We start from the raw sequence: 14,793 nt of genomic DNA, 5'->3' as shown, positions 1-14,793 counted from the left end.
TGTCACACCACTGTGGCACCACAAACGTCTTCATAATCGGCGTCGCGCGGATCTGGCCGAATGCGGTCTTGTGTGTGAGTGTGTCTGTGTGAGTGTGTCTGTGTGTGTGAGTGTGTGTGTGTTGTGTCCGCGCTTTTGCGCAACATGCTATAAAGTATAGTTTTGTGGCGGGCAGCCCAGAGAGGATCTCCACAGTAGCCCGCCGTCCGTTAGTTTGTGGTCGCACCTCCTTGGACGCGCCGAGAAAGAGAGAGAGAGAGAGAGAGAGAGAGAGAGAGAGAGGGGAGAGAGAGAGAGAGAGAGAGAGAGAAAGAGAGAGAGAGAGAGAGAGAGAGAGGTCTGAGGGGAACGGTGGCGACGACACGCGTTCCGCCCCCACTCGGCGGGCTGGAGAAGGCTGCTGGGGTGGTCTGGCCCTGGAGCGCGGTCTGGAGGGGCGGCCGCCGCCTCCAGTGTGTTCCAGTGCTCTCCAGCACGCGAGTGAGGGTGTTCACCCCCTGCCCTAGCCCACGGAAATTCCTCGCGGCATTCAGGTTCAGATCTAGATTCAGGTCCACATTCCGAACGGCAGCTCGTCGCCTTGCTTCGCGGCGCGCACTCGCTCTGTCCTCTTTCTTTATCGTCTGGCCGGTCGTCCGCGGCGCCAGGTGGGATGAGATTCACCCACCGTAAAAAAAAACGGAATTCGAGCTATTTCTAAGGTTAATTTGGACTCACCCAATCGCAGTCGCGAACTCGAACGTCGAAAGGCAGCATGCGGCCCTGAAATAAATAAATTGGGTATTAACAGAGGTGCCTCTGGCATGAAGGATCTTCTTGCATTTACGATGGTTGTTCGCAGATTCATGGAGAATATTTGAATATGATGAATCGGATGATGAGTATAATGATAATGAATATAATGATAATGAATCTGATGATGAATCTGATGATGATGAATCAGATGATGATGAATCAGATGATGATGAATCAGATGATGATGAATCAGATGATGATGAATCAGATGATGATGAATCAGATGATGAATAATCAGATGATGAATCAGATGATGATGGTGATGATAATGATGATATGCTATCTCGTTTGATGGCAAAGAGTTTTATCAAGCTGTTGTCACGCACATGAAATAAGTGTTGAAGCTGAAACCGTCTTCACTTTTGAATTGATGAAAATATCACTCACAATTTTGACACGAAGTGACAACAAATCCAGATCCAGACAGAGCGACGTATGATGACGACGACTAACCCCGCGTGTCTCCCTCTCTCTGCCCGCCAGGCCCCAGCTGCACCTGCGCCAGGTGACGGACGGCCGCCACTTCGTGCAGCTCATCTACTCCGGCGCCGAGGAGCTCCGCGACTGCGAGTACGTGGAGCACGAGCCCTCGGTGCGCGCCTTCCTGCAGGCCTTCCACGACGACATGGAGGCCGTGCGGCACGGCAGCGCGTCCGAGGCCAGGAACGTGACGGTGCGCGTCCTCGGTGACGACGAGGCCCTCCCCGACGACGTGGCCGCCTGGCTGGACTACCCCAGGCTGCGCGCCGACTGCGAGCGCAACCACCAGGAGATGCGCAGGCTGGTGGACGGCCACGAGCGCGGCGAGGAGGCCGCCAAGCACGAGCTGGAGAGGTGAGGACCACAACACTAAGAACGGAACTCAATTTGTTTTTGTGGTGTGGGTGGCACGGCATGAACACGCTGAGAGTCAACTCAGACCCTTGATTGTAAAATAAGATTTAAAAAGAAACTTTAATTTTTGTTGAGTTCATCAGATAACATTCAATGCCTTGTCAGCTTTAGATAATGACAACACTGCACAGCTGGTGGTAAGTTTGCTTGCCACAAATTTGGTAAGCCGTTTTCAGTGCCAAAAATTGGCAAGCTTGGCCCGGAAATACCACCTTGCTTGCCAAAATTTGGCAAGCTTATGAAAATTTCCGACCAAAGCTTGCCAAATTTTGGCATTCAAAACGGCTTGCCAAATTTGTGGCAAGCAAACTTACCACTGGCTTTGCAGTGAAAGTTCGAAGATTCAAAAATTAACGAAGGGGATAGTGGGGCACATTGGTCCGGTTCTGTTTCTTTTGGCTATCCGAGCGTCAGTCGCTTTGTTTTCGCAAAATTTATGGACTTATGTGCCCCACTCTCCCCTAACCAAAAATATTTTCACGGGTAGCATGTTCAATTTGTATTTAAATCAGAGTGGCATGATTGACATGGGTCGGAAGCACCGCATCAGTTTGTGAACGGCATGTGAGATCCATCCTGTTTGCAAAGTGTCAACACGTGTTTGTGTTTGCTTTTCTTCACAACTCTGTTAGAAACCAGGAGCGCCGTTCAGTGTTTCTTTCCGATTCTCTATGACGAATTGGAAGTCACTGACACTGTGTGCATCCCTTCTGTAATCTATCAACCTGTGTGTGTGTGTGTGTGTGTGTGTGTGTGTGTTAAAACACTGCTCTATTTCTAACTGAAAGGGGAAACCCCGTGTGCTAACGATGTGTGGTCGTACCGAGCCGCACCGTGCACTGTGCTACCAACCACCGCACCGAAACAGCAGCAGCAAAGGCATGCGACTCAACGCTTGGAAAAGGCACCGAGAGCAAGGCAGGAGTACCGACCCTTCGGAGCAGCGACAGCGAACCCACCGTCGTTCTGCGATTGGCTCACTAATCATCAAGCCCCCCTAACCGGAGCTTCCTTTCTTTTCCCCTCCGCTTGCATTCTGTAGCGAAATACTCGTAGAGACTTTAATGCGTGGGAATCACACGCTTCTCGAGTGCCATACTCGGTAATTGCTAGAAAAAAAAGACCTTTCTCAGGTCGTTACTCTAACAATGAGAGGAATGCTTACGCCTCTATAGAATTAAAAAAAACTTCTGAAAAAATTATTTTCCACTTCGATAATTTTAAGCTGTTTAAGCTCGATAGTTTAGTTTCTTCATTGTTGCATACACTGTCATAGTATAGTTGCATGTGCAATTAGCAACGTTTTTGGGCTTATTCGTTTTGCAAATGATTGTTTTTCACAAAATCAAATCTTCTGCACTGTGCACATGCATACGTTTATCTGTACAGCACCTCAGTTGTCCTTGTTTTGCTATGCACTTTTCAGTGGCTTGTATTTTCCTGTTGCGTAGTTTGTATTGGTTGTGCTTCTGTGCCGCGGAGCCTTCTAGAAAGTATCTGCTGGGCCTCTACTGCCTTCTAGTTTATGCACCGTGCTACTTCCCTCGATAAGATCCCACTAGTTTGGCCAGCTCAGCTCTCAGCCAGCGAGCTGCGGGTCCCTCACAAGCAGATAAACTCCTTTTAGCTCCCAAACGTCCTTTTCTCAGAATTTACAAAATTTGCGGTCTCTAGAAAACCGAAAAAATTAACGGTGGCGTTTTGCGTCACCTCAATCGGAGGCGTCGATGAAGGGGCCGCACCCGTTTCCCATTCATGTATGCGAGGAATTCATTTTACCGCTCGTAAAAACAACTTTTAGTGGCCTCAAATTTTTATTGGGCAAAGAAAGAGCCGACAGACATGAAGGGAACGGCTGCATTTTCCTCCTCGCCGTTCTGCAAGGCCACGGTCCTGCATTAGCATTTTCCAATTTCCTGTGTGGATCTGTAACCAACAGGAGCCGCTTTACTTGTATGGGCGTTTCTGGTTCAAGCTGACAAATCGTGTAGATACTTCCGTAATTTCACTTTCACTCTCTCATTCATTCTCGTGGAATCCCCTTGTTTACTTTTTGCTGTCCTTTCAAGCGGCCTATCGGCTGTCGCCACACCCCGCTCTCAACCAGAAGGGAACGGCCGCCAGATAAAACCATTTACATCCTTGCATTATTTTTTTCGACCGGTTCGCGAGATGACCAACTGCCTCTTCATAAATCGGCGGGGCCCTTTACTCACGGCCTTCCCCGCACCTTCAAGGTGCTGTCGCGCAGTCCAATAAACAATAAAAACGGAATCCTCGACGCCCAAGGTGGGCCGCGTAGAATCATTTCAGTGAATCAGAAAAAGAAAACGTAAAATGGGACGAGCTTTCCATGTTCAAGCAAAAAATTTAACTTCGGACATATTTCTTAGTTTGCGTAGGCAAATCGTTTACCCTGGATACCGCTTTTGTGTTCAAACCTATGCTTTCTGCCCTTTCTCTTGTAATTTTTATTTGATTGTATTTGACGATTGTGCTTTTTACTGTATTTGCAATGATGTGTACTTTCGGACGGAACAAGGAACGCGACCAGAGCCAAAACGACGCAAAACAATGACACAGTGTATATAGTGCAGTCTACGTTCAGTATTAATTAGTGATACTTTTAAAGAGTGTGAAACAAGTTTTGTTTTGAATTCATTCCATAAAATGTTAACCTTTTCAATGAATTTCGCAAACATTTTTAGATAGAGATTTGAAAAAGAAACTGTATATAGTGCTCATTAAGTTTCAAAAACTACTACGTAAAGTTCGTCAATTTTAAAACAGATATTTTTAAAAAGCTTTGTAAGTTACACACTTAATGCTTATGGACTTTTTTAACATAGTATTGACGTATACGTCAATGTGCAAGTTATTTGCAAATTCGCACATAAACATGGTACAATTCTAGAAATACCAAAGCACAATATGGAAATTTTATTCCTTCTAAATTGTGAGTTGCTTAAAATGAATACGACTTTGTCAAGTCATGGAAAAATGAAAGTACTACCGTGTGCAAAAGAATCCGACCGTCACTACTCCACGCGTCAGTGATTTACAACGCTAGCCTTATGGATGGTCTCTTGCGCGCGGGGTAGCGACGGTCGGATTCTTTTGCACACGGTAGTACATGAGCATTTCTCAGTGTGTACTGTTCTGTCGTGCTTGTCGCTTTGCTGTGCGTGCTCCTTGCCGTCCCGCTTCGAGGTGGCGTTGGCCGTCGCTGAGCAGCAGGTTGGTGTTGTAGGCGAAAACGCAGCCTGCAGGACGCCTTCATGGCCCCGGGGACCAAGTGGTGCGGGCGGCACCACCGCGCCGACGCGTACTCCTCGCTGGGCGCCTTCAGTCGGACGGACCGCTGCTGCAGAAGGCACGACCAGTGCAAGATGGCCATCCCCGCCTTCCACACCAAGTTCGGCCTCTTCAACTACCGGCCCTTCACCCTCAGCTACTGCGGCTGCGACAAGAGGTAGAGTAAGCTGGGCTGGGTTCAGGGGGTTCTGCTCACGCGGGAGCGGAGGGAAGGTTAGGCCCCTCACTGATGAAACGGAAGCCTAGTTGTCACGCTTCATTCAAGCGTGGTAGTCACTTCGCTTCAAGGCGTTAATGTTCGCTTCGGTTCTGCCAGTGCTGTGGACGCTGGGTTCAGGAAGTCCTACTCGGCGAGCGCAGGGAGTGTTAGGCCCCCCATCCTGTGGACAGGGCTTGCGTTATGTTCCCTCCAGGGTCCCGTTGACTTTCCAGGTTCGCGGATATGAGTTTTGTCTCTACTTTGCGATTCGATCGCGAGTCCGTTGGTGTCTCTGTGTTGGGGTTGGTTGACCCATTAGATATCGGTCACATGGAGGCAGGGTGGTTTGCAAAACAGGGAAAACACCTGTTCCTGATATTCCTGTGGAAAAGGAGAAGGCTAGATTATCACCAACAGCTGAAACTGTAAGAATAGAAGAGAGTGACAAAGAAAATTAGGAAGAAAATAGGAAAGAAAATAAAGAAGAAATACACGAAGAAAATGGAGAAGAAATACGCGAAGAAAATGAAGAAGAAATACAAACGAAGAAAATGAAGAAGTAGAAAAAAGACAATTAGGAAGAAATTAGACAAAAGAAAATCAGGAAGAAAGTAGACAACAGAAAATCAAGAAGACGAGAAGAAAGCTGAACAGAAGGCACAGGAGAAGCGCCGGAAGACCTACCTGCTGCTGTCCGGTGCGGTGTTGGCGTTCGGCGCGCGGTGCGGCTGGCGGCCTGGCCCACGGCCTGGACGGCCTCGGCTGAGCGTGGTGGTGTGCTTTCAGGCGGAAGCGCGACCTCCTGGACGCCATGCGCGTCCCCGGCACCAAGTGGTGCGGCAAGGGCTTCTCGGCCACCTCCTACAAGCAGCTGGGGGCCTTCTCGCGGGTGGACCGGTGCTGCCGGCACCACGACATGGGCTGCCGGCACTACATCGGCGCCCTGGAGGAGAAGTACGGCCTCTTCAACTGGAGAGTCAACACCGTCATGCACTGCTCGTGCGACAGAAGGTAGGACGTCTTTTTGCTCGTTCGTTTCGTTCTGTAGTGCCGTACCTGTTGCTACTTCTTGGGTGACAGGCCGACGGTAGCACCCCCGGTCTGGTACACTGGAGTAGGGAGTGCGAACCTGATAGCGTCGGGCGTCGCGCGCCAGGACACGGGTCAGTGTCACTGCAGCATGCTAAACTGTCTCGGGCCGCCGACTCTGGCTTGACCCCTTTCGAGGCACATTCTCACGATGGGGAAAATGGATTGCCCATCGAACAGTTCATCGGTGGCACCAAGGGGTTGCACTGAAAAGTTGTGTGCGATGATTGCGGGGACTACTTTGCAGGCGTTTTGCAGCGTGAATGTGGAATTTATTCAAATTTTGGCAAAGTTGTTTCCGCCTCTGCTGGTACCATTCCCATGCAAGAGAGTAAACAGCAACATCTCCAAATGAGCCTGAATTCGAGTCTTCCTGAACTGGTCCTCCAAAAATGAGCCAGAATTCAAGCCCTCCAAAGCTCATCATCCATAAAGGAACCCTAACCCGAGTCCTCCATAAAATGAGCCCGAAATCGAGTCCTCTTGAACGATCCACCGAGTGCGATGCGATGCCTTCGAGATGTCCCTCGCTTCCTCGTTGGCCCCCAGCCGCCTCGCGGTAATCGCTCAACCGCGGGGCGTGGTCCGGCGCGGCGCCGTGATGTCGATACTATCGAACCGATCGAGTATCGATTATTATTGTCGGCCAATTTGCTCGACGGCTTGTCATCGATCTGACGGCTGCAACCCGCTTTTTACTAAGTTGTTTTAAATAATTGATCAGGCCGGCCGCCTGAGCCAAGGCTGAGCGCGTGCATTTCTCCGTTCACTCCACTCCCCACCCTTCCATCTGTCGGTCTTTCTCAGACACACTCACCCCCCCCCTCTCTCTCTCTCTCTCTCTCACACACACACACACACACAGACACTCACACGTGTGGTCCACCTTTTAGCCCGGCGCTACGCGTGAATTGGATTGGCATGCGTACAAATCCAGCTCGCCCGGTCCGCGTTTGTGCGTGTGCGTGTATGTGTGTGTGTGTGCGCGTGCGTGCGTGTGCGTGAGTTGCATGGGGTCTCGCAACCGCAATTTGGAGTCTTGCTCCTTTCGAAACCACGTCACAAGGAAGGAACACTCGCATTTTCGTCGTTTTTCTCGCGCGGGAAGGTTGAACCCATTTCCGAAGTGAGACCCGTTTCCGGAGCGGAAGAGACACGATCCAGGAACTGTAGCGATTTTGCTCTTTCGTCCATCATTTCGGGTGGTCTCCGACATTGCTCGGCCAGTTCCGCAAACTGATTCCGAACAGTTTTCTGGTCGCTCTGTCTCTGTCGCACTCATGCCGGAGGGTCGACAAGTGTGAGAGAGACAGGCGATTCACGCGCATTCTGGTCACGTCCGCGGCGGAGTGCACGCCGCGCTTCGTTCTAATTCGTCAACGAATAACACGCGGAGCCGTTCCCATTGATTGAAACCTGCTGAGCGATTTCCAACAGCCCGCCGAGAGAGAGAGAGAGAGAGAGAGAGAGAGAGAGAGAGAGAGAGAGAGAGAGATGAAATCATTGTTCGGAATCAGCCCGCTGCCCGCGTTCCCGTTTGGTTCGGCCCGTCTCGGCACGCCTTTCTTTTAGCATGCGTGCGTGGCGTGCCTTGCGTGCGTGCATGGCAAGGCGTGGCGTGCGATGAGCTGTCGCGCCGTGGCAACGCACGCAGCCCTAATAGCCATTCACGGGACGATCGGGCCGTCATACCGCCAGCTGATTAATTGCCTAATTGGAACAACAAACTCCTCGGTTCGTTAATAGTCGCACACTGCAGCCGTGCTGCAGCCAGACGCAGCCGGGCGATTCGGATTGGTCGCTCCGTCTCTGTCGCACTCATGGGGCGCTCCGTAAGGGTGCGAGAGAGACAGAGCGAAGCGGCCCGCTCGTAAAAAGGCCGAGAGAACGAGGGCATTACGGATCCAATCGGATCGCAGCGCACATTTGGCGTTCGCTTTCGAAGACAGTTTACGCCGCGAGAAATCCGGACCGCTGTTTCAATCGCCGCGGAAGTTGAGCAAAGAAAACCAGAGAAAAAATTTCTGCCTCGTGTGGTCAAAAAAATTGTACAAAAAAATTTGAAATGGCATTGGGAAAGGCCAACCCAGGGGAAACTATACGGCTACTTCGTGCTTAAATGTTTAAAAAAAAAAACACTTTGAAAATTGTGTTACTAAATAGGTTCAAAAGGGTTTATGAATTTTGAACATCGATTCCAAACAATTTTCATTGCACCGTGACCGAACTTGTGAACTGTACGTGGCTCAGCCCATTTTAGGCATGTGAGGTTTTCGCTAAAATTTGTACCAAAAAACGCACAGATCTGTGCGAAATATCGAACAAATTTGTACCACTTTTATTTTTCCAGTGAACTTAATCCTAACCGCTTTGCATTTAAGATTTCCGAAACTTCCGATGGTCCTGCTTGTCTGGGCCGTTTGATGGGACGATCAAAAACCATCCAGCAAAGCTACGCACCCTCAGATTCTTATGCTGAAAGGGCCATCGTAACATACGTTGAAATGAGAACATACGTACTACAATCAAATTCATGCGTAATACGATCAAATTCATGCGTAATACGATGATATACATGCGTAATACGCTGAAATTCATGCGTAATACGATGAAAAATTGGCATATTACGTATGTGCAAATTTATGCGTACCTTACGATGAAAAACCATCGTAATACGCATAAAAACGAGCATAAGAAGTTGAGTGTGCGGCCAATTAAAAAGTTTGATCTTTCGGCACAATTTCTTAGTGTCAAAGTGGTGTCAAGTATTGTTCCGCGCATTTCCTAAATTAATCTCACGTTCTTCATAATATCACCCCCCCCCCCCCGCACCTGTCGCCCGATTCTGGGAACGGCTCGGCTCCTTGCATCGCCTTGCATGGCAGCGGGAGATAGTCCTCCCCTGGCTGCCGACGCCGCGCCTACACTGCCTTGACGTCCGGTGGCGTGAGCCAGCAGAGCCAGCCGAGCCAGCGGAGCCATCACGCGGAGATTTCTCGGAAAGCTAAACGTTCCCTCGTCTGCCAAGCCACAGCGCATCCAAAATTTGAAAAAAAAATAAACTTAACCATTTTTAGGTACAAAGTTCAACCACTTTGGAAAGTCCCAACACAATCGTACAGAAAATTTCGAAAAAATGTGAAAAAAGAGGATAAAATCACACGGGGGGTGGACATAAGACTTCGTCGTGACTAAAAAATGTAGAAAAATCCGGAAAATGTTGAACGATGGAAGCTTGTTTTCTCTATTTTCTGGCTAGTCACCGCTGTTTCGCTGCGGCCGAGGTACTCACGAGTATTGACCGACGGGTCGACCTCTCTGTGTGCGCAGTGTGAGTTTCAGTTTGCCCAAACGGCCCTTCGCGTCCCGTCGCGTCCCTTCGCGGCGGCGCGGCCAGTGTAGTGGAGGCCCTTCTGCCCTCGGAACGCACAGTGGGCCAGAAGGCCAGAAGGCCCACTGTGGAACGCCCGTTCGTGGACGTGGACGCCTGTGCGTTCGAAGGGCCCCTCTCGAGCAGTTCCGCAAGGCCCCCCCCCCCCCCCCGAAAAATAACCGTTCCACACAGACCTTCCTTCCACGACGCGGGGACGTGCGTCGCGCACCTGCACAGCGCCCCAGTGCACCTGTGGGACGCGGTGCGTCACCCTCCTAGCGGCCCCGTCGTCGCTCTGTCTCTCTCGCAGCCCTACGGGACGTCCCATGAGTTCGAGAGAGACAGAGCCGCGTTCGGAACGAGCATAAGCGCGGCATCCGCCGGGCCGTGCCGAGCCCTGCGCACCTCGAATCCAGTTGGCTAGAGGGACAGTATGGAGACGTTAGGGGGTGCACTGGAATGCCACCGGACCGATGCTCCCACCTGTCAGGGCGTCCGTCTTGGACTTCGGACCCTTGTCACCGCACTGGACTACTAATTGGAAACTGGAAAGGGAATGGCATCGCACCCACTGTGGGACTCTGCCAGAGGAGCCAGGCACGGATCCAGGGAGAGAAAAGGGGGGGGGGGCTATGGAGGCAGCAAAGCCCCCTGGAAGGTAGGCAAAAGGACACAGTTTTACCTCACCAGGCAACGTTAGCGGAACCCGTCTTAGGATCCGCCCTTGAGTGCAGTAGTACCCAGCAAGGGGCTTCCCTGCGGCCGCGCTCTGCCTCTCTCGCACTCATGGGGCGTCCCGTAGGGGTGCGAGGGAGACAGCGCGGTGGCGGCTGGGTGTCTGGGACCGTGTTTGTGCTGCTGCGGCCGCCAGGTACATGCAAGTCACACCTGGGGATCCCACTCGAGGCCGTCCTCCTGTAGTGCAGTGATTCCTTCGGGAAGGGCCTGGGCCTCGACGCATGCGCGCTCCAGCGTCGCTCCAGCCACGACAAACCTGAGCTACCTGCACAGCTCTTCGTTTTGGCGTGCGGTCGAAAGGCCAGGGCCCTGCACACTGATTCCGAGAGTCGTTTTCGTCGCTCTGTCTCTCTCGCACCTATACGGGACGCCCCATGAGTGCGAGAGAGACAGAGCGACGAAAACGACTCTCGAAATCAGTCTGCAGGCTAACGCCTCGTCACTGCACTGCCCATTCAATCGCAGAGTGTGACTCCGGCCGCTTTTTGGCGCCGATTCGACCGCAACGCAGCGAGAGAGCATGGTGCGTTTCCCAAAGCGCGAAGTCGAGTCCCCCACACTGTAAAGCTACTACACTGCACTCCAGGCGACAGGACAGGAGGGCCCGTTGTCTGGACCAGCATCCTCCCGTCTGGTGCTTCGCCTCTCTCTCTCTCTCTCTCTCTCTCTCTCTCTCTCTCTCTCTGTCACACACCTGTGGAACGCCCCGTGGGTGCGAGAGAGACAGAGCGACGAGAGCACTTTTCCGGAATCGGCATCCTGCCGGGGTCCCTTCACGGGCGCCGTCCCGCGGGGGGTCCTGGAGGCTGAGGCAAAAGCCTCAAGCCAAGCCTCAGGCAAGCCTCAGGTGAGAAGGGGGCATCCCTAAATCCTTAAATCACATCGGGACGTTGAATCATTAAGAGGGTCGATCATGTCGAAAGATGATCTCGGCCCGGCTGCCGGCGTATGTTTCGACACAGCGGTGGCGGTGGGTGGCGCAGCACTCGCTCTGTCTCTCTCGCACCCACACGGAGCGCCCCACGAGTGCGAGAGAGACAGAGCGACGAAAACGACTCCCAGTCCGCGCAGCTTGCACACACGGGGACTTTATAATGCCGGCCCGCTCAAACAAACACTATCAAGCGGCACCTAATGGAACGGCTCAGACGCGCCTCGTGATGGATATCTTTGATCCGGGGCCCGGAGTGCCGGACCGGCAGTCGCTCTGTCTCTCTCGCACTCATGGGGCGTCGCGTTGAGGTGCGAGGGAGACGGAGCGACGAAAACGTACGAAAACGATTCTCGGATTTTGTCAGCTCTCTGTCTCTCTCGTACTCGTGGGGCGTCGCGAGGAGGTGCGCGAGCGACTAACAGGACTTTCGGAATCAGTCTGCTGCAGGCTGTGTCGCTCTGTCTCTCTCGCACTCGTGGGGCGTCCCGCAGGGGTGCGAGAGAGACAGAGCGACGATCCGCGTGTGGGATCGCACGGCCCTTGATCCTGCTTAGGGAGACCCGGAGGCTACCCGTCTTCCCGGCTTGTAGAAACAGACAGATGCATCGGTGTGTGTTTAGCTCGGCTTATTCGACCACCAGCACGCTGTGAAACCGAGGGACCTTTTACAAAATTAAGAAGTAGCTAGGACCATTCGTTTTTGTTTAGGCTTGAGACTAACGACTTCACTCACTGTCCCTTTCACTCAGTAAAATTATTTAGACCTGCTGATCTGGACAAGCAAAATAAAAGCAAAATAAATTTTGATAAAAAAATATAAATTGCAGCTTTATTAAGAAAAATAGAGAGTTGATTACTCTTTTTCGATATTTGTTATTATTATGCAAATTTTACTGACTGAAAAAAAAAAGATAGCAGCACAATGGGCGGGTGGGCGGGACCAGTTGTAATGTGTGACTTTCACAGAAGCCATCATTCTCATTTGGCTCTGCCTGGCCGGCTTGGCCCGGCCCGAGACACTGGGGGATGAAGCCGTTTGTAATGTGGTGACGGGGTGATATCTTGCTCCGCCGCTCCGCCCCGCCCTCCACTTCACAACAAAGAAATATGCCAAAAAAGGACCGAGAGTGGAAATCGGCAGGCTTGTAAAGGTTCGAGATACAGACCGATGATAGCAGTTATTTATGTTCGGTCGTCGCGTCTCTGCATGATGTCTCGCAGGAGGGCCTTACCGAAACCTTCACCGAATGTCTCTCTGTCCGAGTACCATTTCTTCAACTTTTATTTCTTTCAGATGAAGGCATAAGGTCGCACACAAAATCATAGTTGCGTAAAATCTCAAAACGTATGTTGTCTTGCCAACTTTTTCGTATTAATTTGAAAAGAGAATCGCACACATTGCGTGCAAAAGTTTGTGCGCAAAAAGAACATATGTGCAAAGTTACGTTCAAAATTTGTATAGAAAATTTTAGAGTGCATTTATTCTAAATACATGATTAATTTTAAAAAACTCAATGAATTAAATTTTTTTTGAAAGAAAAATGTACTTTTTGGGGAGAATTTTTTTTTTTTCATTGTGGTGTACGGTAGCAAGGTGAGCTTTATGGTAAAACGCACAGCGGTACCAGAATTCCAGCCCCGGAGGGCCACAAACAATTAGTGATATTCGTGTATCGGAATGAGGTCACTGCGCCGGTTATTGTTTTCCGCTTGACGCGCCCGGAATGTCACCGCCGCCTCGAAAAATTTGAAATATGATCCGGATAATTCGAGAGGGCATTCCATTCCGATCAGTCCGGCCGGCCGTGGCGCAGGCCGGGGCGCAGGCAGCGCAGCGTGGCGTGTTTGGGACGCCGCGCGATAGATTCGGTCGTGGGAAATCCCCGAAGGCGGCCCGCCCAGGTCAGCCCTGTAGGGTCCCGTCCCACCCCGCCCTCTACCACTACTATGATGTCGGCGTACAAAAGGAGCTTTTTCGCTCCGCGAGGCTGATTCCAAACGGTTCTCTCTCTCTCTCTCTCTCTCTCTCTCTCTCTCTCTCTCTCTCTCTCTCTCTCTCTCGCAAGCACCGCGTGAGATTTACGACAATTTACGACAGTCAGCAGAAGTCGTGCAGTCCGGCGTGCACCTCGTCTTACCGAAGGGATTCCCCGACGAAATACCAATTACCCGCCCGATCGATCATTGTTCTCGCTGCAGGTGCCACCGGTGTGCCGCACCACTGCAAGGTGACGAACCCGAAAACGAAAACAAAAACGAAAATGCGCCAACGTGTCGTTTCCGGCACGGCGAGGATCCCCGCGTCAGTCATCGTGTGCGTCAGCAGTGTCACCGGTTCGTCAATACAGATAGCCGCGAAGGACTTCAAGGCCGACCTGATTGCGGGGCCCTTCACCGCGAGCCCCTCCACTTTCGGACAGCAGGATGCCAAACCGCTGCACAGTGGGCCAGAAGACCGGCGCAGGCGGCCAAAGCTCTGCAGACGCGTTTTGAGTTCCAGAGTCGCTACATAGGACTCGAACCAAACTTGTGACCTCACCAATGGATTGCTCTCCTAACGAGGAATCCATTGCTGGGGTCACACGCTCGGTTCAAGTCCTGCTGAGCGACTGTGGAGCTCAAAACGCGTCAAGAGTTTTGGCCGCCTGCGCCGGCCTTCTGGCCCACTGTGCACAGGTGTGAAGGCAAAGAGTGCAGCTTCGCCCCTCCCTCAGGCCGGCGCTGGCTCCACCACTGCCAACGCGCGCCATTCATGCATCGGAGGAGCGATAAAATAAAAGGGGAAAAGAAATCGGCGGGACTCGAACCCGGCGCGCGGGAGCGAGAGTTACACGCACGTGAAGGCGGGGAATTTTATTTACGATGTTGTAAGGAGTTGGCCGATTCGTGTATGTCGTCTACGTGTCCCGCCGCGCTAAGGAGCGGCGCGCAAGGTCTTCTTTTTGTTTTTCTTGTTTTTGTCTTTTCGGTTCGGGGCGCCCCCGGGACGCTTTACGATGACGTTACGTGACAATGATTGTGATGATAATGCACAGTGATGATCGGGGCCGTCTGATGCGCTAGGATAGGACTCTAGGAGACACGGCGTGGCACGGCATGGCAGGGCATGGCAGGGCAGAGCATGGCAGGGCAAGGCATGGCAGGGCAGGGCAGGGCAGGGCATGGCAGGGCATGGCAGGGCATGGCAGGGCATGGCAGGGCAGGGCAGGGCATGGCAGGGCAGAGCATGGCAGGGCAGGGCATGGCAGGGCAGGGCATGGCAGGGCATGGCAGGGCAGAGCATGGCAGGGCAGGGCATGGCAGGGCAGGGCATGGCAGGGCATGGCAGGGCAGGGCAGGGCAGGGCAGGGCAGGGCATGGCCAGTCCCGCGGTTGGGTTTGGGTTGCACAGTGACGCCGTGCCGGACAGTGCCGGGCCGTGCCGGGCCGTGCCGGCGGGTCGCGTGGTGAAAGTTT

At 52.2% G+C, this 14,793-nt stretch overlaps 1 protein-coding gene across 2 annotated transcripts in view; it reads left to right on the top strand.

Moving 5' to 3' along the window:
• LOC117639585 overlaps positions 1-7,101 on the top strand; it is a 31,845-nt gene extending 24,744 nt beyond the window's left edge. The window contains exons 2-4 of one of the 2 annotated variants that reach the window (XM_034375405.1): positions 1,279-1,629; positions 4,940-5,161; positions 5,990-7,101. In XM_034375405.1, the coding sequence (XP_034231296.1) occupies positions 1,279-1,629; positions 4,940-5,161; positions 5,990-6,218 (802 nt within the window). In that variant the 3' untranslated portion in view covers positions 6,219-7,101. The remainder of the gene's footprint in view (positions 1-1,278; positions 1,630-4,939; positions 5,162-5,989) is intronic. The other variant, XM_034375406.1, reaches the window with a different exon arrangement.
• Positions 7,102-14,793: the final 7,692 nt, after the last annotated feature.

The sequence above is a fragment of the Thrips palmi genome, unplaced genomic scaffold (genome assembly GCF_012932325.1).
Source record: "Thrips palmi isolate BJ-2018 unplaced genomic scaffold, TpBJ-2018v1 HiC_scaffold_11, whole genome shotgun sequence".
In the NCBI taxonomy this organism is placed as follows: domain Eukaryota; kingdom Metazoa; phylum Arthropoda; class Insecta; order Thysanoptera; family Thripidae; genus Thrips; species Thrips palmi.
Note: the sequence above shows the minus strand (reverse complement) of the source record. Positions and strands in the feature narration are given on the sequence as shown.